The sequence below is a fragment of the Cimex lectularius genome, unplaced genomic scaffold (assembly GCF_000648675.2).
Source record: "Cimex lectularius strain Harlan isolate CLEC.00 unplaced genomic scaffold, Clec_2.1 scaffold80, whole genome shotgun sequence".
Classification (NCBI taxonomy): domain Eukaryota; kingdom Metazoa; phylum Arthropoda; class Insecta; order Hemiptera; family Cimicidae; genus Cimex; species Cimex lectularius.
Window position 1 is genome coordinate 929,842 of NW_019392709.1, and position 23,510 is coordinate 953,351.

The window sequence follows — 23,510 nt, forward strand, 5'->3', positions numbered from 1 at the left end:
AATGTCCACCTATTAGGCATAATGTTAATAAAGTTGTCACTAATTTCTTAAGGAATTTTACTCCATAGATGTTGCCACGCTGCGCTCAGTTTTTGCAGGTCAACTGGTTGCAGATGGTGATCGAAAAGCCTCCGCAACGCATCCCACATGTGCTCAATGGGATTGAGGTCTGGAGACAGTGAGGGAAGAGGCAGATGGGAAATTAATAAACAACTCTGCCTCTCTGATGATTGGCATTGTCATCCAGAAAGTGAAAATCCCTGCCAATGAAATCCCTAGTGTGAGGAGCCTCGATAGTTTCTTGGACATAGTAGACTGCGATGTGGTTGCCTTCAACATTATGGAGTCCAAATCATCCTCCAGTGTAAATCCCAGCCCAGACCATTGCATGGCCTCCTCCAACTGCACCAAAGGGAGTATGAACTAAGGCATTGTACACATCTCTTGTTCTCAGTAGATTCTTCGGTGCCTGCTATTGCTAAACACAGAAACGCGACTCATCAGCAAATCCAATTGGTATTCTCTTCTAGGCACTCGCTGTAACATCTGAGTTGCTAATGGCATTCAGGTCATCTCAAAAGGGCTTACGATGTGAGGCCAACTTCCCACAAACAATTACGAACCATTTGTTTTGATACAGGCCTTGCTAAAACATCTTGTACTTCATTCACTAAGGATCTTGCATCAATGCCAGTATTTCTGTTCTCCCTTAGCATCGTAATGTGCTGAGATACTACCAGGCCTCCTATTAGCACTTCCATCCTCTCAGGCTGACGCTCTGAAAAACGCCAACTGCCTCTGCCATATCCACTTGCTGATGACCTAAATGACTCATTCTCACAATATTGCTTAATTCTGGTTCAAGATGTCTTTCCATGGTTAAATATAATACAACTGGATTAAAACAGAGAAAAGGTGTTACAAAATGAGTAGTCTTCATGGTTACTATTCCTAAGTAAATTAAAAATGAGGCTTAACTTTTTTAATTAATTTGTTAATTAAAAAGTAATGTATTTAATTTAAATTGTTTGATTATTTGCTTATGATTATATATATATATATATATATATATATGTATATATATATTTGCTAAAATACTCTTAACTTCTGGAATACATAGATGTAGAGTATTTTCATTTATTTAACTTGTACTTTTTGCTTGTGATATAAGTAAGTTTCTAAGTCCCATCCTCTTGGAATTTAGATACCTCCTTACAGTTCACAGCAGTCTTAGCAGAACCCAGATAATTGAATCCCTTAATGACAGGAACAGTTTGCAATTGATCAGATTCGCATGACGGCTTGTCATGTTGATGATCTAATTACTGCATTCAATTATGATCAATAGTCTTTTTTCTTTTAAAATTAGTAGTATTTTATTTTTATTTATATAATAATTAATTGTAATGATTTAATTGGTCAAGCGGGCTATGAAATTAGTGAATATAATTTATTTATATATTTTAATTTATTTTTGATAGTTTTTTAATTTAATTATATATTTTTGATAGTTGTGGCTTCAACCTCCGGCAGACGGTTTTTATCCATGCCGTTTTTCCTTTGCTTTGCACTTGTAATTGTTTGAAAGTACTATCGACGGTTTTTACCGTAGCCGTTATTTTATGTTATTGCATATATTTTTGATAGGGCTTCAACCTCTGGCAGATGGTTTTTATCCTTGCCGTTTTTCCTTTGCTTGCATTTGTAATTGTTTGAAAGTACTATCGACGGTTTTTACCACAACCGTTATTTTATGTTATTGCATATATTTTTGGTAGTTGTGGCTTCAACCTCTGGCAGACGGTTTTTATCCTTGCCATTTTTTCTTTGCTTTGCTTTGCATTTGTAATTGTTTGAAAGTACTATCGACGGTTTTTACCTCAACCGTTATTTTATGTTATTGCATATACTTTTGGTAGTTGTGGCTTCAACCTCTGGCAGATGGTTTTTATCCTTGCCATTTTTCCTTTGCTTTGCATTTGTAATTGTTTCAAAGTACTATCGACGTTTTTTACCATAGCCGTTATTTTAGGTTATTGCATATATTTTTGATAGTTATGGCTTCAACTTCCGGCAGACGGTTTTTATCCATGCCATTTTTCCTTTGCTTTGCTTTGCATTTGTAATTGTTTGAAAGTACTATCGATGGTTTTTACCATAGCCATTATTTTATGTTATTGCATATATTTTTGGTAGTTGTGGCTTCAACCTCTGGCAGATGGTTTTTATCCATGCCATTTTTCCTTTGCTTTGCTTTGCATTTGTAATTGTTTGAAAGTACTATCAACGGTTTTCACCATAGCCGTTATTTTATGTTATTGCATATATTTTTGGTAGTTGTGGCTTCAACCTCTGGCAGATGGTTTTTATCCTTGCCGTTTTTCCTTTGCTTTGCATTGTAATTGTTTCAAAGTACTATCGACGGTTTTTACCATAGCCATTATTTTATGTTATTGCATATATTTTTGATAGTTATGGCTTCAACCTCCGGCAGACGGTTTTTATCCATGCCATTTTTCCTTTGCTTTGCTTTGCATTTGTAATTGTTTGAAAGTACTATCGACGGTTTTTATCATAGCCGTTAGTTTATGTTATTGCGTATATTGTTGGTTTGTAAACATTTTGTATTAATAAAGCATATATACATTTTTTTTTCTAAAATACTCTAACTTCTGTAATACATAGATGTAGAGTATTTTCATTTATTTAACTTGTACTTTTTGCAACTTGTGATATAAAATAAATGGTTAATAGGTGCCCCGTTACAATTGTAACTTTAATAAAACGGCGGGTTGATACTTAGTGGAATTAATGCACAAATTCTCGTATATATTGTACATAGGATAGAAGTGGGCACTGGGCGAAGTCTGGGAAGGGGGAGAGGGTGGTCAACCCACACCTGTCCTCAAAGCCAACACCTGCGCTAAGCCCTTTCCAGAGGCGAGACCCGCTCCCATTTCCAATCCAAGCCTATTCCAACCCCGGGCATGAAGCTTTAACCATCGCCGCACCCCTTCGCAAAGCGTTTCCCTCCGAACCCTCCTCACAACCCTGACGTCGTTGTCTTATACGTAAGTTTGGACTGGAAAAATAAAAACAACAAAAAAAAATTAATAATCTGAAGCACTACAAAAGAGATGAGTCACTCAAGTTTCGCACGAATCACTTATCTGTTTGGAAACAAGGATTTTTTTTTTTAACTTGCCTTGTATAAATGTAGAAACATCACTGTTTTTTTTGCACGTTTGCCTCTTTTTTTAAATTTTATATATCTTTATTTGTAATATATCGTGTACATATTTCGATATCAGGCAATAAAGATGCTTTATATTCACAAATTTGTATTATTTTTTTTATTTTATCATCACTAACACAAGTGTAATAAAAGCAAGATTCTGTAATAATCAACGGTCCATTCAACATGTGCTCCATACAGTTACAGCTTCAACGTTTTTTTCCCTTTTCCACTTTTTTCTATTTTTCGATAAATTTAACTATTTTACCATCCTTTCGACAGACGGAGTTGCACAAGGCCATGAAATAATGTTTATTTATTTTATTTATTTATTTTTTAATAAAATAACATCCGGAATTCCGGCGACCTCATAAATTGGTCATACTCATTTGTCGTGGCGTATCCTCCGAAACGGATGTCAGCGCAGGAAAAATCGTTCTGGTAGTAAAATAAAAAATAAAATATTCTGATATTCTTCTTCAGATCAAATATTCCGTTGAAATAAACAAAGACAAATCAATAAATTAAAATTTATTATTTAAAAAAAAATATTATCCGGCAAATCTGAATTTGTTGAACAGACATCCCAAAAGGAAGATTTTTGTTTTTAAAACACCCTAGAATAAAATATAAATTGATAACATAAAATCGCCAGTTACACGATGGTTTTTCTCCGGAGAGGCATAGTTTTGGAAGTGGTATGGAAGAGTGGGATCGGTCATAGTGGATTAATAATGCAGATGGCCAGTATCTTGGTCCACCCCTCTACTGTTGCTGATATTGATCCCATCTGGACTGGATGGTCAGAACCCTGGTGACGTCATTGTATCGACCCGGCTGACCAACATCCACGCGGACGTCAAACCCTCCAAGATAAGCATGAGCTTCAGCAACCAAAGCACCGCGACTTCACCTACTCATTTCGACAATAATAATGAAAGAATTTAAAAAAAATCTAATTTTTTCCTTACAACAGGCCAAAATCAATCAAATAAAAAATACTTTGCCTAAGCAAGGATAGAGGAAAACGAGTTACGTTTTATTTTGTAATAAAACACAAAAACAATAATACGCCTTTTCCTTAAGGTGTTCAAACTTCGTAGAATAAGCTTTAACGAAATATATAATTGTCGTAAATTTAAATCAGGTATTCGACAATTTTAATTCAAATCATATTTACAAAGTTGATGTGCATCCACTTTCGACTTGCATCACTTGCAGGCGATTATGAAGCCGATTCCGTTTTATGATGCCACTTATAATTTCGTAAATTAAAAATAAAATGTCCCACTCCTTATCCTGTTTTACACTTCTTCAATTCAAAAATTTACAACTCGTACGTTGAAAATGTTCACATTTCGGTCTGAAACGTAAAAAGAAAAATGTTGAAATTAATTTTAAACAATTCATAAAGTAGTGAAGGGATGTGATATAGATTAGTTAGGACTTGTAAAAACTAAAATTCCTATCGAATTATAAGTTATCATCATAATTACTAATGATCGTACTAATAATGTAATAATTAATTAATTTTCCAAATATGGCATTGTGTATGTCTCATTGTATTTATTTCTGTGCTATATATTCATATATATTAAAAATTAGAAAGCCTGGTGACTCAATATTTAATATTTAATTTAGTACGCCTAACTTATGCATTAAGATTATTTTATTCGACGAAATTTTATCAAAATGAAAATAAAAGGTTGAAAATTCGAATGAAAAATGTTGGTACTTATAACGAGAATTGTTATGGGAGTTTAATAAAAAAAAAATCTTACGAGACGAACTTAAGTTAATCTAGAGAGCAGTTTCGTTCAGTGCGTTGAGTTCTTTCCAAAAAGTACGTGCTTAGTAAGTTCTTAAGCCCGGCAAGGCAATCCGCGTAAGTAACTTGTTATGAATGTTATACCGATATCACTTATATCAATGTCCCATAAACCAAAACGCGAACACTACACAATTTTTTTCTCTAAAATCTAAACGACACAATTAAAAACACCAACCAATCCTTAGGCTTAATTTTTTGGGTATAACATAATGTAAATTTATGGTTAAAACTTTGGCTTTCAATGTTTTGCAAAATCTTTTCAGAAGTTATTTTATTGGTTGACGATAATGTAAAATACTCTTCTCGATATATTTTTTAAACAAAACGCTGCCCTGTTTTCATACAACCGTTAAAACCCTTTTTTATGTATTCATAATGGAGTCCAAAGAGTACTGCATAAATAAAATGGGAGAACGGTAATGAAAAATTAATAAATCGGAACGAAGAGAAGGGGATCTGGAAGTAGAGTTCTCTGCTAAAGAGATATACGAAGAGGTTGAAGTATTGGTCGATAGCTGTTTGAGAATAGGTCCAACACCCCGACGTCCCTTTGTCCCTCCACCTGACAGCGTTTTATCGATTTTATCCCCTTTATATTTTAGCTCTGACAGTGGTTTGCCGTTTGACGTTAATTTATTGCATTGCGCGATGGCTAACAAATCTTCATCGCTACTTGGAACCAGTAGCAATTTTGAAATTTCTTTGGATCGTTCTGCCTTCCTTTAAATTGTCCAATTTTTTTTTTGTCAGATTAAATTTTCCAAATGGTATATTGGTCGTAATTCAATTAAAGAACGTAGTTTACTGTGCGCTGAGCATTGAAATCGCCATAGGAATACTTGCCTCAAGTACGCAGCGTCCTAAGAGATTTGTTACGATCAATGCAGAAAAAAATTTTATTTGTGAAAAACAAACAAAAATGTTAGTTGTAAATTTGACTTGCTTGAAATTGTCAAAAAAAAAATGTCAAAAACATAACGTGAAGGGAAGGTCAAAAGTTACAAATAAGGGGGACGTGTTATATCAGTTTTGTTCCAATAATTAAACTGAACGCCATGATTAATACACAAATATCGCTTTTGCTTTCAGTAAATATAAATTATTTATTGTTGCGAGGGCTTTTAACATTAAAAAATATTTCGGCAAAAGACGCATTTCGTAGCCCCGCGGGGCGGTCAGAGGCGACAGTTGAACGCCCTGAGAATTATTTGCGATTGTAATTCCAATAAAACTAAAAAAAAGCCTTATTCGCTTATGCTGAATTTAAAGAAGGCAATAAGAAAACATTAAAAAAGTGATTGATTTCTGAAATAGAAGAAATATAAATATGAGAGTGAAGAAGAGCAGACGCGACTATCGTCAGCTAATGGAACAACTTGCTTCGTTGTTTTTTTATCTAGTTCCACCATCGTTATAAAAATTATTCTTGCGTACACGACATCATCAGTGGATATCAAACTGTGGAAAAATATAAATTACAGTGTTAGGAATACCGAAGAATCGAGAGTTAATAAAATTTATTTCGATTTTTTCTTCTTTTTTGGAGTGTGTAGATAATATTTAATATAACAATATACATGTACTTAACATAGAAATATAATTTGTGTTTTTTTAAAGAATTTTTTCAGTTTTTCAGTAGCGTTTTTTAGATTTTTTTGTTATATTTCAGAAATTTACATCCATCATCAGGATCTAGTTAATTTTTTGTTTTTTTAATTTAAAATCTTCATTGTAAACTGCTTTTTTCAAAATGACCATTTTGCATTGACAAGCCACTTGGCCAAGAATGGTAAAATTTTCTGATCCATGTTAAAAATTACAATAAAAATATGACTGTTTTACCCTAGCCGAGTGTATAAATGAATATGTGGTGAAATATTGAAAATATTGAACAAAAATCAACCCACACCAATATTATATGTCAATTTTATTTAATTTTCATATTTTATTAAAAATTACAATTATATTTCCAGTACCACTTTTCCTTCCGTTGTAATAAAATTCCATTAGTGTGTGGGCTTGGCTTCATGTCAGAATACATTTTTCTGTGTGCTAAATTTCTTTCACAATTAATATTGAATGAAAAAACTTTAAACATTTGTGCGATAGTAAAACTACACAATGCTTTTCTACTTTAAGAAATGCAGTAGAAATCAGATTAATCAACAGTGGGTTGAATGTCATTTGTTTTGTGCAGCTGTACATTACCCTGAAATCTTTATACCTATTTTCATAATTTTTTTGTTTATAAATAAATTATAAAATGTTCAAGAAATGAACGGTCGTAAATTTTACAATTTTCGATTGGTCTAAAAAAAAAATTTATTTCATTTTACAGATATGGCTATGGTTTGTGCCACTCAAATGGATTCAAGCGGAGATGTAGAGTTGACCAGTTTAAACTGGCTGCATAATCTCAACATCATGCCTCCTACCCTGCCGACACCACCCACATCACCTAAGCCACCTCCAAAGAAATCACCTACTCTCCGACTCACACTCAGTATGTTATTCTTTCAGCATATTGAATAACAATGTTAAATGTATTTTTTTTTTTTTTTTTTTTAAACAGACCCTGCAATGTTGGAAGAATACAAAACATGTGGTGACAAAAAACCTCCGTTTTCATATGCAACTCTCATATGCATGGCCATGAGAGCAAACCAGAACAAAATGACTCTTTCGGCAATATATTCATGGATCAAAGAAAACTTTCTGTATTATAGAAATGCTGATCCCAGCTGGCAGGTATATAATCATTAAATTAAAAAATGAACCATGCTGTGGATTTTTACATGTATTTAATTATATTTAAATGTAAACATAACATTAAGTTTAGTGGTCTGATTGAATACTTCTTTCAATTAATTATTCTTTGTAGTAAGGTCTTGGTTGAAATGAAAAAGTGAGGGTCATGACCCATGACCTTCGGTTTTTTCATTTCAACCAAGAACATTACTTACAAAGAATAATTAATTGAAAAACATAAAGCTTCAAGCAGGTTTAGCATCAGTTTGCTTTCTCTATAAAACAGTAGTCCATGTCATTATAGAAGCTTACTTTCAACTTTTCTCCTTAAAAATATTTTTTATATTTTTTAAATCAATTTTTAAATAATTTAGATTTAGATTAATTGAGAAATTGATATTAATTTCACTTCTAAATTAAAAACAATAAATACTTACACAAATGGAAATTATTGTTATGTTAATTTATTCATTTATACTCTGTGTAGTGTTATATATGTATAATCAGTAATAAACCCCAATAGTAATATCATTTTTATTACAGAATTCCATTAGGCATAACTTGAGCTTAAATAAATGTTTTCTCAAAGTCCCAAGAAGCAAAGATGAACCGGGCAAAGGAGGGTTTTGGAAATTTGATATTGATACCCTTGAGGAAGGCCAACGAAATAGAAAAAGACTAGGTAACCAAATAACATCCAATTTTAATTTAAATAAATTTATGTTAATTACACTACGATTAAAACAGATGCACAAAATATTTTATTTACAACATTTATTTTAGGGAGTAGTGGTCTAACAAATAGACGTGCAAAAAGTGGAAAACGCAAAACAGTAGATGTTCCACAAGAAGTATCAATGCAAGGCCCCAATGTTATAGTACAACAAATCCTTCCAGAATTGGTAAATCCAGAAGATGAATTAACAACTATGATCCTAGGAAATGTCGGCTGGGATGATACTCAACTTGAACTCTTGCATTCACTGCTTGACACTCTTTGAATGCAGAGATACAGATAAGCCAAATACACCAATGGATCTAAAAATGTAAAAATAATTGACAAGAAAGAAATTGGAGTACCACAAAACAGTTCTTCAAATCAACGAATTAAATCAATTCTTTGAATGTGTGCCTTTCCTACTGTATTGCAGAATTTATATTTTTTGCTCAACTGGTCACATTTCCGTCCACTAACAATGTGATAAACTTATAATCAATCCGTCCAATTAGAGATTTGTAATATTGAAATGCATATAATTGCATTATTGTTTGTGGATAGTTGCATTAGTTTGATATACATAGGCCAAAAGTTGTGATTTTTGTTTTATCATTTAATTAATAGAGTTACTTTAGTGTATATTTTTGATTGTTTTAAGGTTTATTGTACAATATGCAATCATTTCTCTTCTTGCACACATTTATGAATAAATATGGACAAGTGAGCATTGTGATTGTAATTAATAAAATATTAATTTTCTTACAACATGGCAAAATTTATGACTATGAAAAAATAAGAGTAACAATTCTAATCGCACAAATGGTTTGTGGTGAAGTTCACTTTTCTCTTAGCTTTTCTCTTCTAAGGAATTGGGCATTTATGTTTTTCAAAAAATATAAAACAATCAAGTGCTGTATCTAGATTATTTGCTAGTTAACTCTTCCTCTAGTCAAAAAAATAAAACAAACAAAATTAGTTTAAGAATGTTAGAATTCAACTTTTAACTAGGATTTGTATTATATGAACATTTTTTATTTCTCAGTTCTTTTAATGATGGTTTGTTATTTAATAAATTTACTGTGCTTGAATAAAATTGTATTTACTTTATGTTGACCCTGAGAAACCTTGTTTGTTTTTCAGCAGATCAATGTTCTCCGGCAGAGGCCCAATTTGAACATCTGAGGGCCATACTGTTGATGGTTTGAGTCAAGAGGTAATTCCCAGTGAACAAAAATGTTGGAGTTATTATAATACTTATACTATATTACATTAGTTATATTTTGTATTATGTTTTATGAGATAGTTAATAATAAACAAAATTTATTTGTATTTAATATGGTCATATGAAATAAAAGATTTTAATTTATTTAACAACAATTATTCAGAAATCGTGAGATGCGGTCTGGTCTGGTGTGATGTAGGTTTCAGAAAAACATTTTCTTTATCGTGCCAGCATTTCAATCTTTATTGAGATCATCTTCAGGGCTCAAAGTGTTTGTCTTCTGTGTAATTGTGCCATTATTGCATGTCGTGTTGAGAGTGCCCAAGAACTTATTATTTAACAACATTGACTTATTGTGACAAATTGAATACACTCTTGCCAGTCAACTGAGTTCAAGATCACGTCAAATTAATTTTAACTGCATTTGTTTGGTGTAAGAAATAAAACTAATTGTTTTTGACATTCCATTTTTCTTTTGCATCCTGATTAGTTATAAGTGTAGTCAGAAAACAAATAGATATGCAACCTGCTTTGCTCTCATGCTGGAACCGACTACATACTTTGTCCATAGATATGATGAGAATTCATTTAATACTTACTACACAATCTAAATTGGCTGTGATTTTCATCAGACCGTGAATATCTTGTGCGGGTATTTTATTTTTTGTTTTTCCTGTAAGATCAAGTAAATGTTGAATTCACTAATTTCGTGGTCTGCTTGACCAATTAATACATTACAATTAATTAAGGTTTTTAGTTGAGATGAAAAAAAAAGGTAATGGCACGAGCGGGATTCAAACCCACGATCTTCGGCTAGATCTTGAAAAATGGCAAAAAGGAGGGAAAACTCATAAGGTGGGGTTGAGATGGGGAGTTGATGTCCGAGTGGATAGAGGTCACGATAGCTCAAGTGGTTGAGCAGCGGCGTATCTAGCCGAAGATCGTGGGTTCGAATCCCGCTCATGCCATTAGCTTTTTTTCATCTCAACTAAAAAACTTAATTAATTGTAATAAATGTTGAACCACTCCCAAAAGCGCATCTTTGAATTTGGGGGCCCGGGTGCAAAAGTGAGATTTGAGTCCCTGGTCATATCATCATAAAAATATTAAATCGAAAGGAAATAATAAAACAACAGAATATATCTTATAGTAAGATAAGAGTTGGGTGGTTGCAAAGCCTGTTCTACCTCAACCTAAAATATCTATTGTGCCCCATTACACATGTTGGCAACAAAACCATCAAACATGCAAACATTTTCGCTTTTTGAGGGAAGTTTGGCTTTAGAAACCATTTTACAGATGCATTCTGGAAAAAGTTTTTGGTTATTTTGTAAAGGATTTAGTTTAATTATGTTGTATGTACACACCAGTCATCTTTAAGCTATTGATCAAGTTGCATGACAGCTGTTCGGGGGCAAAGAATTCTTAATTGAAAGTTTTTTATATTTTTGTTATTTTATGATCTTATTAGTTTGATTATGTTTTTTAACATTTTCTTTCAGTTGTTTTAAGATTTAAGTCTAAGAATAGAAACGTTTGAAGAAGGTTCATAAAAAATGTAGTTACCTGGAATGGTGAAAATAGTTTAAAATTGACTTATTTTATATTACAATATAATAAATCAGGAATATGAGTTTAAAAAATAAAAATTATTACTAAAACCTGGAATAAATAGTACAAGGGGATAAATGGCATTTATTGTGCTGTACGGTTGCATAACCAGTCTCTATTGTGATGCTACTACCGAATATGCTACAGCATTTTTTTTTTTTTAATGCATTTCAAAACAAACTTACTAATATGTTCATAGCAAAATAAATGGAAACCAAAATTCCCACCCCAGAAAAAGGTAACGTTTTTTCCCAGGCACAGTCAATGTGAACTGTCCACCAATTTATCCTTTTTTTAAACCCTAAAAATTATTCTTCAATTAAAATAATCTGTTGCTGAATCATAAAATGTGCATTTCAAATGTTTTTCATTAATAAAATTACATCAAATATTGTCAAATATAATCAAGACAGCCACAACCACCTTGTCGACGATCAACACATGCAGTTAGTTGCAGTGTAAAATCTGTCTAACAGCTAACTAAACTCATATTTCTACTGTGACATAATTTTTTTACAGAAGAATTTGCCTGTGATCAGAAGTAAAATTAAAACAGATCACTTTCAATTTCTCAGTAACACAATTCAAATGCCCTAGATTAATAATGAACATATTTCTAGTTATTTTAAACAGAAGTTCTTCTAGAAGTCATGACAGCTAAAGTAATAGAAGCGCCAGGGTACGTACTATCCAGAGGTCGTAGGTTTGGATCCTACTCATGACACTAATTTTTATAGATTAATAGTATTTTATAATTAATTATGGTTTTTAGTTGAGATAAAGTCAATGGCATGAGAGGGATTTGAACCAAGGATCTTCAGCTTGATACACCGCTGCTCTACCACTTGAGCTATCGTGACCTCGATCCACTCGGACACTAACTTCCCATCTCAACCTCACCTTTTTTTTTTTAGTTTTCCCTCCTTTTTGCCATTTTTCAAATTCGTGTAATCGGATTGGATTCTCGACGACAAATGAAATGGCCACGGAGAGCTTTAGTGAAGTATACTTAGGCGTTTCAAGCTGAAGATCGTGGGTTCGAATTTCTCTCGTGCCATTGACTTTTTTATCTCAACTAAAAACCTTAATTAATTATAATATATTAATTTGTCAAGCGGACCACGAAATTAGTGAATTTAATAATTTGGAATGAAGTATACTTCACTAAAGCTCTCCGTGGCCATTTCGTTTGTACACATTTGAAAAATAGCAAAAAGGAGGGAAAACTCAAAAAAAAAAAAAAAGTGAGGTTGCGATGGGAAGTTAGTGTCCGAGTGGATTGAGGTCACGATTGCTCAAGTGGTAGAGCAGCAGCCTATCAAGCCGAAGATCGTGGGTTCGAATCCCTCTCGTGCCATTGACTTTTTTATCTCAACTAAAAACCTTAATTAATTATATATTAATTGGTCAAGTGGACTACGAAATTAGGGAATTAATAGTATTATTTTTTGAAAAAGGGTATTTCAACTACAAGATTATATGAACTCTCGGGGATACTACTGTTAAAAAAAAAAAGTTGCTGGATGTGAACTCTTACCAGCGAAGAGCGCCATGTCAAGGCCTTAACCTACTAAGTACATTAAACACAATAGAGCAAATAAATGGTACGATGTGCATGATGATAGATCATAGATCTCTTTCATGTGGACATTTCCCCAAAACTTCATATACATATATTTATTAATTAAGACATATTAAATTTTCAAGGTATCAATCCTCTTCATTATTTGTGTAGTTTCAGAATAAATTTATTATTCTAATTACCTGATGATAAAATGGTAATATCAACCAAGATATAACTCTTATTGCCAAATAAATTGTATGAACTACATTTACAAATAGAAACATTACCTTCATTAAATATTCTCTTTCTAAACTTCATGAACATAATCTTAGCAAATTTCGATGGGTTAGTCTTCTCAGAAATAGTTTTAGGAAGAGTCCTTTCCATCATGAAACAAAATAATTAGGATTAATTAGAAAACAGGAATGCATTTGAGTAAAAAGGAAATATTGTAGAAACTAACATTTTATTTTACTTTATTCGGCCATCTCACTTAAATTAAACTCTTCATCGACAATTATTATTTTTTTTTTTTTATAAATGAAAAACCAACAAATAAATACAGTTATAAATATGATTTTAACACAAATAAAAGGAAAGGAAAGGAAGAAAAAAAAAAAGAGCAAAATAAATACTGCTGTGAAATATGCAATGGTGTGTTATGATCCAACATAGCATCTTAAACTAATTAAATGAGTATTAGTTATTAATACTTATCAATAATACAAACTTATCATTTACTAACTAACTCAATAATAAAAAGAACAACATTGGAGTAAGCAATATATATAAAATTCTAATTAAATATATATATTTTCTTACACCATTAACATATGAAAATACAAAAATCTACAATATAATAAACTTGGCTTTGTAGAAAGCTAAGAACAAACATAATAGTTTGGATCGCTAGCTCTGTATATTCTAACACTAATTAAGAACCCAGGAAATTTCAAGAAATAAATTTTGAAATAATATAGTATTTTTAATAATATAGTATGTCCCAAAATAATACAGAAACGCCACGTGAAAAATGTCAACTATACTTTATAATTCTCAAATTCTAATCTACATTACAAAAATATGAAGAAAAAGAATATTATTTGATTTCATATGGTGATATATGTATATATCAAAATATGTGAGGATAAACTCATGGAATTAGAAATCCTTAACAATTATTTTCATGATATTCATAAACAGGCCAGTTTATTAATTTACTTTTACGTTAAGTTTATAAATAAATAATATTTTACGAAATCCATGGGACAGATTTTAAACTTAAATTCCAAGTTAGATTTTTTATGGTCAATCACTTTATTTTGTTGTCATCTTAACCAGCCTGTACTTTTAATAACAGTATACTTTCTAGTTGTTATAGAAATCTAAAAATGAGTATTCCATATTAGCTGAGCATTTAGAGAGCATATTAGATCTATCCCTTTTTGTTCAACATAGCAAATTTATGTTAAAGAGAGCTTTTGTCATGTTAATACTTTATATTGTTCCCCAGCAATGTCATAAAACTAGAAATATAAAATCACAATAAAGAATCACTTTTTAAACTGATCTGTAGGACAACAAATTAAAAGGATTTTAAATCAGAAGTTATCTTCAAATTGATATAAGATAAAAAAAGATTTTATTATTTTGTAATAATAAAAAATATATACATATAGTACATATGTATATAAAATAAAGGGAATAAAATAAATGCATAATTACTAAAGTTAAGTTAGTTTGTATCCAATACTAAAATTACAAATGCCTTAAGTGTAACACATTATCAAACAGAAAAGTTCATGAACAAGAATTAACACATAAAAACAGAATTTGCTTCTGCATCTTCCATATTAAACCAAAGAAAAATATGTAACATGTAAAAAAAATCTTGACACCTAATCATCGATCTTAAAATAATAAAAGAAATAATTATTTGTTACAATACAAGCAGAAAGCGTTAATTTATATAAAATGTAAAAAAGATAGTACTCATTTTTATTAGAGCTATTTATGAGATGTTCAATCTAAGTGAGCTATTTTTGGTTTATTGCCAAGAAAGTTACCCGAATCAAACACTTATTAAAATGTAACTTTGCATACTAAAAATATTTTTATTTTTTTATATACACCAATATAGGCACATAAGGGTTGACTTTCTATTCTATTTCTTAAGTAAAAATGTCATGTGCTATTAGTTTTGTTTAGCATTTTTTACAAACTAGCGAAATTGCTTACACGACGGACAATGTACAAATGAATACAAAAAATCTAAGTGCATTGAGGGAGCTGTAGAGTTATAAACACACAAAAAAAACCCTATTATAGTTTCCATCTATATAACTGACAATCTCACATGTCAAATACAATTGAAGTCTGTAGAGTAAAAAGTGATAAAAATCATTTTATTTACAACAAAATATTGTCAAACTAAATGTCTGATAAAAATGTAAAAAGTTAGTTAAAATCACTAAATAAAGGACTTGTTCAATGTACAACTTTACAGCATTCTTGATACAACTCCAAAGGTAAAATAAAACATGTATATAACTAAATCGCTTAATAAAATGTTCCATTTTAATTAACTAAATTACTTTTTTTTAAACTTTGTTACTACTTTTTCTTATTCTTAACGTCAAACAATATTAAGTATTTAAAATTGTTTTTTAAAAAGTTGAGGCCATATGCAAATATTATTTTATGTACTTATGTATTCAAATTATAAAACAATTATTAACAACACTTTATAACGGAAGTATGTAAAATATTCATTAAATAAGCTTCAACTTTTTTTTATGTACAAACAAAACAACATCCTCACAAATTATTTTCTTATTTCAATACCAACAATTTGTACAAATTTAATGAAAAAATAGCATCTGTATTAGAAAATTTTTTTTCTTTTTAAATACAACTATACATAAAATTGAAACATGCATTGCATATTGTTTGGGCTTTTTTTAAAATATTTTCTTGGCTAAAGCAGCAGATTTTATAAAAATATAACAAAGGACACTTTTTAATATATTACTCAATTTAGTTTGATGTGAAATCTATCTCTAATAAGTGCACCTGATTATTGTGTTTCCTGAGATTCTACTTTGTAAACATGAGATTCGTCTAGATTAAGCAAGAGGGAAATATTTTAAAAAGTGTCATTTTTGTCCGTTGTTTTTGTTTGCAATTAACAACAGTGAATTCTAAGGCTGCAAAATTTATGAAAAGAACGAATTTAAGACTATCATTTTTTTTTTAATTATGTGAACTTTGATTATAATATTTACAAAACTAAACGATAACACAACCAGATTATTGGACGAAAGAATTTTCATTTAGAGCAAAATAAATGCAAAAAATATTTTCATATTTTGTATTAAAAATAAACTTATTGAACTGAGATTCTAATCTACGTAAGCATTACAAAATAAACTGGAATCTTATACCACAATTCAACAGCTTATTTATTACATTTTACAGTACATTTTTTTACATTATTGCTTAAAGTTAGATAAATGGTATTTAAAACTCATCTGCAATGATTTTTCACAACGAAAGACAAGTTGTTATGATTTTAAGAAAAACCTATACCAAGTGTATAAAAAATGTAAAAAAAAAGATAAATGTAGACAATATAGTTTTGTATAATTGCAGATCTTTCATTTGTATAAACCTATAGTTTTAACAATTTACACAGCCCAAGTTTAAAACAACCCCCAAGTGAGATAATGGTTAAAAGGAAGACAAGATGACAGTTAAGAGTCATTATTATTAACGCCCCTTTCATTTAACTGAGCATAGTACAAAAATTAAATAAAATATAAAAACTCAATTTTATCTGTTGTACGAACACAAGAATTTTTTTTCAATGCATGTGTGAATATGTATCTAAGAGAATGTAAATCAAATCTAATGGATGTCCTGAGCTTTGAACATATATTATGGTTTAAAATACTCAGTCAAGTTGAAAAAGGATCAATGTGAGCCTGCAACAAGATTAAGAGGTTTATCTTGGTTAGGCGAAGTAACATGTTGTTGTATTGCTGCCATCATAAACTGTGGCTGTATCTGACGACGTAGAGCAGCTAACATATCATCACACTCCTCACTTCCTGAATTTCCCCCACTACTGGGAAATTCTGTGGGTGACTCTAAAGGAAAAAAAAATTAAAATAAAGAGTTTACTAGAGGAAGTGTTGGGAAACAATTATGTTCCTCATATTCCAGCTTCTCCTTAGTTCAATTCATGTTTATCATCTTGATTCATTAACTTCTTCATCCAAAGAAATTATCAAGAAAACATTACCAAATGAATATGGGTCAAAATATAGCTTTTTGTATTTAATTATACAGTAAAAATTATCCCTAAAAACCCTAAATGGGGAAGGGTGCGCTTTTCTAGACATGCTTAATTTTTATGTGGAAAACTCAATTCTTACATTGTTTCATCTTGAAAACACAAAACCTATTAATCAAAATAAGTATCCTAAAATTATGAAAAAAGTTAATTTTTTAAAATAAAAATATGCTGATTTATTATAAATATTGAGAAAAAAATGGATAATATTAATCAAGCAATTAAACATGTTACAATAAAGATATAACATGTGATAATATTACCAGGTGTGCATAAAGGTTTTTCTTTGTGCAAAATTAACTTTACTTCAAATACAGATTAATATAAAATGTATAGACAACCAAATGAATTAGCTGTATTTTGACAAAAATTTTAACCAACCAGATTGTATCATAATAATAGATAAGAACTTACACTTATATTAAATAATATTTAAATATTAGTATCTACAAATATACAAACTCACTTCTACTTTTTGACTGGGGTTTATCGGGTTTGGGCCTCCGACGCCTTGTGTGTATTGTATCCCTCCTCATCGTTGCGGGTCTATTGATATTGTGTAACTTGTAGTAAAGACCACAAGCGTTACAAACCATTTCACCATTTGGATTTCTTCGCCATATTGTCGTAGTTCTTGTTCCACAATTACTACAAGCGACTTGTACTCTTTTTGGTACCTGAAAAAAATCGATAATTCAATTGTCCAAATCACAAACTTGCAAATATATTTTTAAACGTTGAGACAAAAAGGTAAATAATTACCCTATTATTTCTTAAAATGTTGTCAACAGAGCCACACCAAGTGTTATTCGGTTCGTCTCCTGAGTCATGTTCGTTAGTGTCTAGATCACTGCCAGTGTAATTTGCAGCTTCTAGAAGTCGGGAAATAGCTTCTGCAGATCTGTAAAGCCTTTGTTCTGGTGGCTTAGTCGTGACGACCGGTGTTTGATTCAAGTAGGGTACTTCTGTAGATCTTAAAGGACAGCTCTGCTTCCGTCTTCCAGCGTTCGTGGTCCTTGACTCACCACTTGCACTTACTTCTAAACTCTAATGACAAAATTAAAAACAAGAATTGTAATAGAAATAAATGTTGGAGTGAGTATGTTGTTCAATCTTTATAAAAAAAATAGCTCCTACTGACAGTTAGTAACTATCTGTTCAAAGAATTCATAGATAATGTTGTATATCAATATATTACACACAAACAAAATTTAAAATCACTCACAGGAGTAGTCGTCTGAATATTTGTCCTGTTTGTCAAGACTTCGTTTGGAGAAGATGCTGGAGTTGGCCATCTCACTTCTTCTCTCATCAAAATCACTGGTCTCCCTGAATGTACTTGAGGCGTTGACATCAACGACCTCAGTAAACTGTTGGCATCACTCCTATAAAAATAAAACAAATGATAAAAAAAAACTATTTTACAAATTTAATTTTGCAATATTTACATACATTCGATTGCTATTGATTTCAACAACATGCCTAAGGAACTCTTGGTGTCTCCTAGTCGGAGATTCTGGCTCGGATATTTGTGTCTGCGGTTCGAGAACAGATGGATCTTCGTCTGTTTTTATAAATAGCCTATCACAGTCAGAATCTTCTTCACCGTTAACCTCTTCATGGACTGTCGAGACCACACATTCCTCTTTGACAACCTCGAGATCTTCGACATTCTGTTGAGTTTGGTAATAAACATTTCGGAGATCCTCCTGAAATGATCACAGGGCAACATCAAACATCAATTTACACAGGATAACATCAACAAAAAGATAAATGCTTTACATCAGCGTCGTCAGGTATCTCGTTCGGATTTTCGAGATATTGCCGAAGTGCAACATCCGATTTCGCAGCGATTTCTCTGAAGGTGTGCAAGGTGTCAAGTTTGACAACACACACCTCACACAGGAGATTTGGCAATTCATCATCTTCAGATACCTAATAACAAAATATTTTAGCAATATTGTCAGTACGGTAAACAAGAAAATGTTACGCAAAAACAAAATAGTTACAAAGAGAAAATGATCAATTTTGATAGAACCTTACATAAAGTGAACATAGATAGAGAACTATGGAAGAAAGGTGGTCCCAAGTTTTAAGAAAGGGGCCTAATATGGTACACAGATGGATCGAAGATGGAACAGGGAATATGTTTAGGGGTAAAAAGGCCGAACTACAACTAGCGATGACTAAGCCCAACAATTTTCCACAGTGAAGTCCATGCAATACAACTTTGTATACAGGAGTTAATAAAATTATGAAAGGTGCACAGATATACATAATCTTAGACAGTCAAGCAGCCTTAAGGCACTAAATGTGTTTGCTTTCAATTCAATCTTATCTGCGAGTGCCTAAATTGCCTAATGACTAGGAAAGCAGAATAAGATTACCTTACAGTGGGTTTCCAGACATGAAGGTATAGAAGGAAATGAACTAGCTGACCAACTAACCAAAAAAGGGGGCAGATAAAGAAAGAAAAACTAAAACACAGAACAAACACACCAGGTATGAGGCAAGCTAAGAAATTTATAAATCTCTCAAAAAGGAAGTTAAGTCTTATAAGAAAAATGCACATTCGAAGTTATAGCTATAGGGGTTCGGGTTGCAGTGGAAGAAAGGATTGTCATAACTCTCTATCAAACTCCCCCCCACACAAAAAAAAAAAAAAAAAGCAAAACAAGTAATAAAGACAAACATATTGGTAATTATGATAGTTTTTTCCTTATGCATATTAAGGTATAGCCATTTATTCATTTGTTAGTTAATTATAGATTTAATTTTTTTTTTAATTTTATTTAATTTATGCTTGCAGAAAAATGAAAAGTGTGAAAGTAGACATCTAATCTGCTGCTGCTAAGCAAAGAATGCCGCTCAACATCACATGCCTCTCTTTCAGAAACCTGCAGCACTCAGATACACTTTATGGGTCGTGTCATCTCTGACCTCACAGGATACAAAATTTATTTTAAATGGATACAACCCACAGATATAATGTCCAGTCCTCAGATGCGTAATCATTGAGCAGAAATATTTGCTTTTGCCACTTCCTATATGATCTCCCACCATGGCCGTGGAGACAGATTGTAGACTTAAAATTTTTTCCCTGGAAGGAATTGTGGATATTGGATCTGGTTAGCGTAAAATTATTAGCTGGCGCTCCTGCAACTGCTTTTTGCTATTTGATCCACTATTTCATTGCCCTTTACTCCAGAGTGACTCCTAACCAAAGAAATATATTTCTCTTTGTTTTTAAGTTCCAAGTTGTAGATTTTTGTAGAGGAATTAAATGATCGAAATAGTTTGAATGAAATAATTAATATATAAACAGACAGAAATAATTGCACTTCATAGGACAGTGTTTGGTCCATAATACGATCATAACATTATGATTGTGGTAATAAAATTAAAATATAAATAAAATTGTAAATCCCAGGCCCTGAAGATGATCTCAATAAAAGATCGAAACGTTGGCACGAAAAAGAAAATGTTTTTCTGAAACCTACATCACGCCCGACCGCATCTCACGATATCTGAATAACAATAAAATAAAAGCTCATATTATCTTTCAATGAAAATTTATTATTTACATTGAAAACAATTATAAGAAAGCGCAAGGAGGTGTACCATCATGATAAGTTAAGTTTAATTTGATAGTAGAGCTTTCGCGCCATGTATAAGTTTGAAAGTAAATAAATAAATAAACAGAGAACGGGAATTTTAAGAAGAATATCGTTATCACAGCTTAGGTGGGCCAGCGCCGTACTGTGTCTGTATCGTGAGGACCGATTAGTTATCACAATTTTCAAGGAGGAAAGTTATCTCGAAATTTAATACAGTTATCAGAAAACTTTTGGCCTTTTTATCGAAAGTAAAGATTCAAAGAGGGCAAGAGGATGAAAAAGGTTCCCATTCCATGGGAAAATCCGCGTAGGCCAGCCAGTACGAATCGGGGGATTCGGGACAATAATCTCAGTAGTACAGTTAAGCAAGGGGGGGCTTCCCTTGATTGTAAAATCCCTTTCAGGTACAAAAGCCCTTCTACCTGCTTTCGGACGCCTTTTGTGGATTAAAATTTTGGCGAGAGGCGGACGCTCTACAAATGATAACAGTTATACCATACCTGGAGTCTTAAAAACGGGTTAAAATGCACCCACAAATCTAAAAAAAAATTTGTTTTTAATATTTTTATTTTTGTATTTTTAACAAACCCGATTAACGGACGGTGTGTGATTTTGGCTAGTTCAGCCGATAGAAAGTAGATACATGTGTCGCGATAAACAAATTGTGAATTACACCTGAAACCGAAACGGAATTACAGTGCAGTCAAAGGATTTCGACTAAAAAATAACAATTTTTCAAAATGGTACATAAAATAGAGCGTAAGAAGGATGCGCGTGTCCTTGACTGCCCGTATACCAGGTAAACTCTTATCAATCCATCTTATCTGAGACCATCTTATATGTAGGCCAAGGCGTTGATAAATAGTTATATTAATTTGAATCAGAGCTGAAAAAATAAATAAATAAACCGTTTAGAAACAATAGACACTCACCGATATTGGAAGACATGTCGTTATTTTCTGTTGGAAGTTGCGGCGTGTTCCCTCATCATCGAAAATAGACAACTTCGCTCCATCGCGTGATAAACAAAGGCGACAGAGTTCGTAAAACTTCGACGGTATACTACACATTATTTTAATCTCAATGGAAACGAGAAAGGACACAATTTCGAAGTTGGAGTATATTCCATCTAAAATCGGCTATCACGATCTCTACGCTTATTCCGTTGGCTAAACAACAAATGATAACTCGAGGTTGTTTCTATCACAGCTCATGGTTTGGAGAGCAACACGGCTTTGCCCCCACCCCGACTCGCTATTGCATTCCACTCTTGCTTGTGAGAAAGGTCACCCCGACATCGGTGCCTTCTTGAGCGACAAATATCATATTTGACTTTATCTATTTACAAATGAACAATTATTCTCATAAAAACACATTTATAAGACATGAATCGCTTTTATTTTTATTTTTCTAAATAGTTTTCTCATTTTTGGAAAGCATAGATTAACAGAATTTGAGTTGATACAGTTTCCGCCTAACTCAGAGGATATCGTCTTTTTAAAAATAGGGGTTTGCATTCATGTGATTTTTTGTTCTGTTTTCTAAGCATCTCTCCCAACCATAAAACATAAATCACATTTAATATAATTAACAAAAAAAAATGCAAAAGTATCTTGCTAATAGTAAAGTCAATTATTTAAATTAATATTTATTAGAACAAATTTAAAATAATTTTTTAATATTAATCTACTTCAAATTAAATATTCCTTATTGATCACATAATATTCCTTACCACCAATTCATTTTTCTTCATTACAAACATTTTGGGTTTATTTATGCATCATTTTATTTTCATTTATTTATTTTAAATGAGCAAATAGGACTTTATGCCCCCTTACAGTACTTATATTAGAAATAAATTAAGTTTTCTAAACATAATAAAATAATAATACATAATATACAAAACAATAATGACAGTCAATTACATTTAGTGATCCGAATGACTTATTTCAAGTAATTAATCTTTTTACGTAAGGTCTTGGCTGAAATGAAAAAGATTACTAGTTGACGTTGATCAACCTATGTAGTTTAAAGTGATGTATTGGATCTTCTTATGATTCTTCCTTCTTGAAGGTGGGATAATAGGTCATGTGTTAATCACTAGATCGGACAAAGGAAATAAGACGGTCCTCATAGACAATAAAGAGTATAAAGACAAAATGGAAATACTATTAGGTGATACAAATACTTACATTTTGTCTAGAAAAGATATCACGCCTATTATTCAAAAGAAAAACAATATACTAATTGCTAATTTATTAAAGGACGGGCTTGTGTCCCCTTAACAGGGATATCACTTAAAATGCCACAAGGGGGCTGCGCCAAGAGCATACGGTTTGCCAAAAATTCATAAACAAAACAACCCACTTAGGCCCATTGTTAGCTGTATAGGCTCTCCCGCCTACAAGTTGTCAAAATTTCTGGTAAAAACCCTGAACCATTTTAGAAAATTTAATTCCTATAACATATCTAACTATGACCTATTATCCTACCTTCAAGAAGGAAGAATCATAAGATTAACTGTTGAGGTCAAAATATAAGAAAATATTGGATCTTCTTGAGATCATTATAGATGAATAAAGAACATCACTATTGGGTTTCACCAAGCTT

The 23,510-nt window shown here is 31.7% G+C and overlaps 2 protein-coding genes across 7 annotated transcripts; one reads left to right on the top strand and one right to left on the bottom strand.

The window, feature by feature from the left end:
- The first annotated feature begins 1,664 nt into the window (after positions 1–1,664).
- On the top strand, positions 1,665–9,802 carry LOC106674009 (forkhead box protein J1.2-like). 4 transcript variants are annotated; one of them, XM_014406459.2, is made up of 6 exons: positions 1,665–3,071; positions 7,405–7,569; positions 7,639–7,814; positions 8,358–8,496; positions 8,598–8,716; positions 9,673–9,802. In XM_014406459.2, the coding sequence occupies exons 2-6, from the start codon at positions 7,407–7,409 to the stop codon at positions 9,712–9,714; spliced, it is 639 nt and encodes a 212-aa protein (XP_014261945.1). In that variant the 5' UTR covers positions 1,665–3,071; positions 7,405–7,406; the 3' UTR covers positions 9,715–9,802. The 4 variants fall into 4 exon arrangements, with proteins under 4 accessions (XP_014261945.1, XP_014261950.1, XP_014261921.1 ...); XM_014406464.2 differs by having other exon boundaries at positions 9,676–9,802; XM_014406435.2 differs by lacking the exon at positions 9,673–9,802 and having other exon boundaries at positions 2,279–3,071; positions 8,598–8,939.
- Positions 4,471–22,223, bottom strand: LOC106673985. 3 transcript variants are annotated; one of them, XM_014406413.2, is made up of 8 exons: positions 21,833–22,222; positions 19,066–19,218; positions 18,736–18,992; positions 18,509–18,668; positions 18,046–18,330; positions 17,750–17,960; positions 13,217–13,308; positions 4,471–4,598 (listed from the first exon to the last, which is right to left on the bottom strand). In XM_014406413.2, exons 1-7 carry the CDS (start codon positions 21,968–21,970, stop codon positions 13,244–13,246), a joined length of 1,269 nt encoding a protein of 422 aa, XP_014261899.1. In that variant the 5' UTR covers positions 21,971–22,222; the 3' UTR covers positions 4,471–4,598; positions 13,217–13,243. The 3 variants fall into 3 exon arrangements, with proteins under 3 accessions (XP_014261899.1, XP_014261893.1, XP_014261884.1); XM_014406407.2 differs by lacking the exon at positions 4,471–4,598 and adding an exon at positions 8,574–8,852; XM_014406398.2 differs by lacking the exons at positions 4,471–4,598; positions 13,217–13,308 and adding an exon at positions 15,883–17,077 and having other exon boundaries at positions 21,833–22,223.
- Between the last annotated feature and the right edge of the window lie 1,287 nt (positions 22,224–23,510).

Excerpts from the sequence above, each read along its gene's own strand:
- LOC106674009 (XM_014406435.2), top strand. The coding sequence starts at position 7,407 with ATGGCTATGGTTTGTGCCACTCAAATGGATTCAAGCGGAGATGTAGAG. Across the intron at positions 7,815-8,357 it reads ATGCTGATCCCAGCTGGCAG|AATTCCATTAGGCATAACTT; the intron begins GTATATAATCAT and ends TTTTTATTACAG. Across the intron at positions 8,497-8,597 it reads ACGAAATAGAAAAAGACTAG|GGAGTAGTGGTCTAACAAAT; the intron begins GTAACCAAATAA and ends CATTTATTTTAG.
- LOC106673985 (XM_014406398.2), bottom strand. The coding sequence starts at position 21,970 with ATGTGTAGTATACCGTCGAAGTTTTACGAACTCTGTCGCCTTTGTTTA. Across the intron at positions 19,219-21,832 it reads CGACATGTCTTCCAATATCG|GTATCTGAAGATGATGAATT; the intron begins GTGAGTGTCTAT and ends TTTTGTTATTAG. Across the intron at positions 17,078-17,749 it reads ACCCCAGTCAAAAAGTAGAA|AGTCACCCACAGAATTTCCC; the intron begins GTGAGTTTGTAT and ends TTTTTCCTTTAG.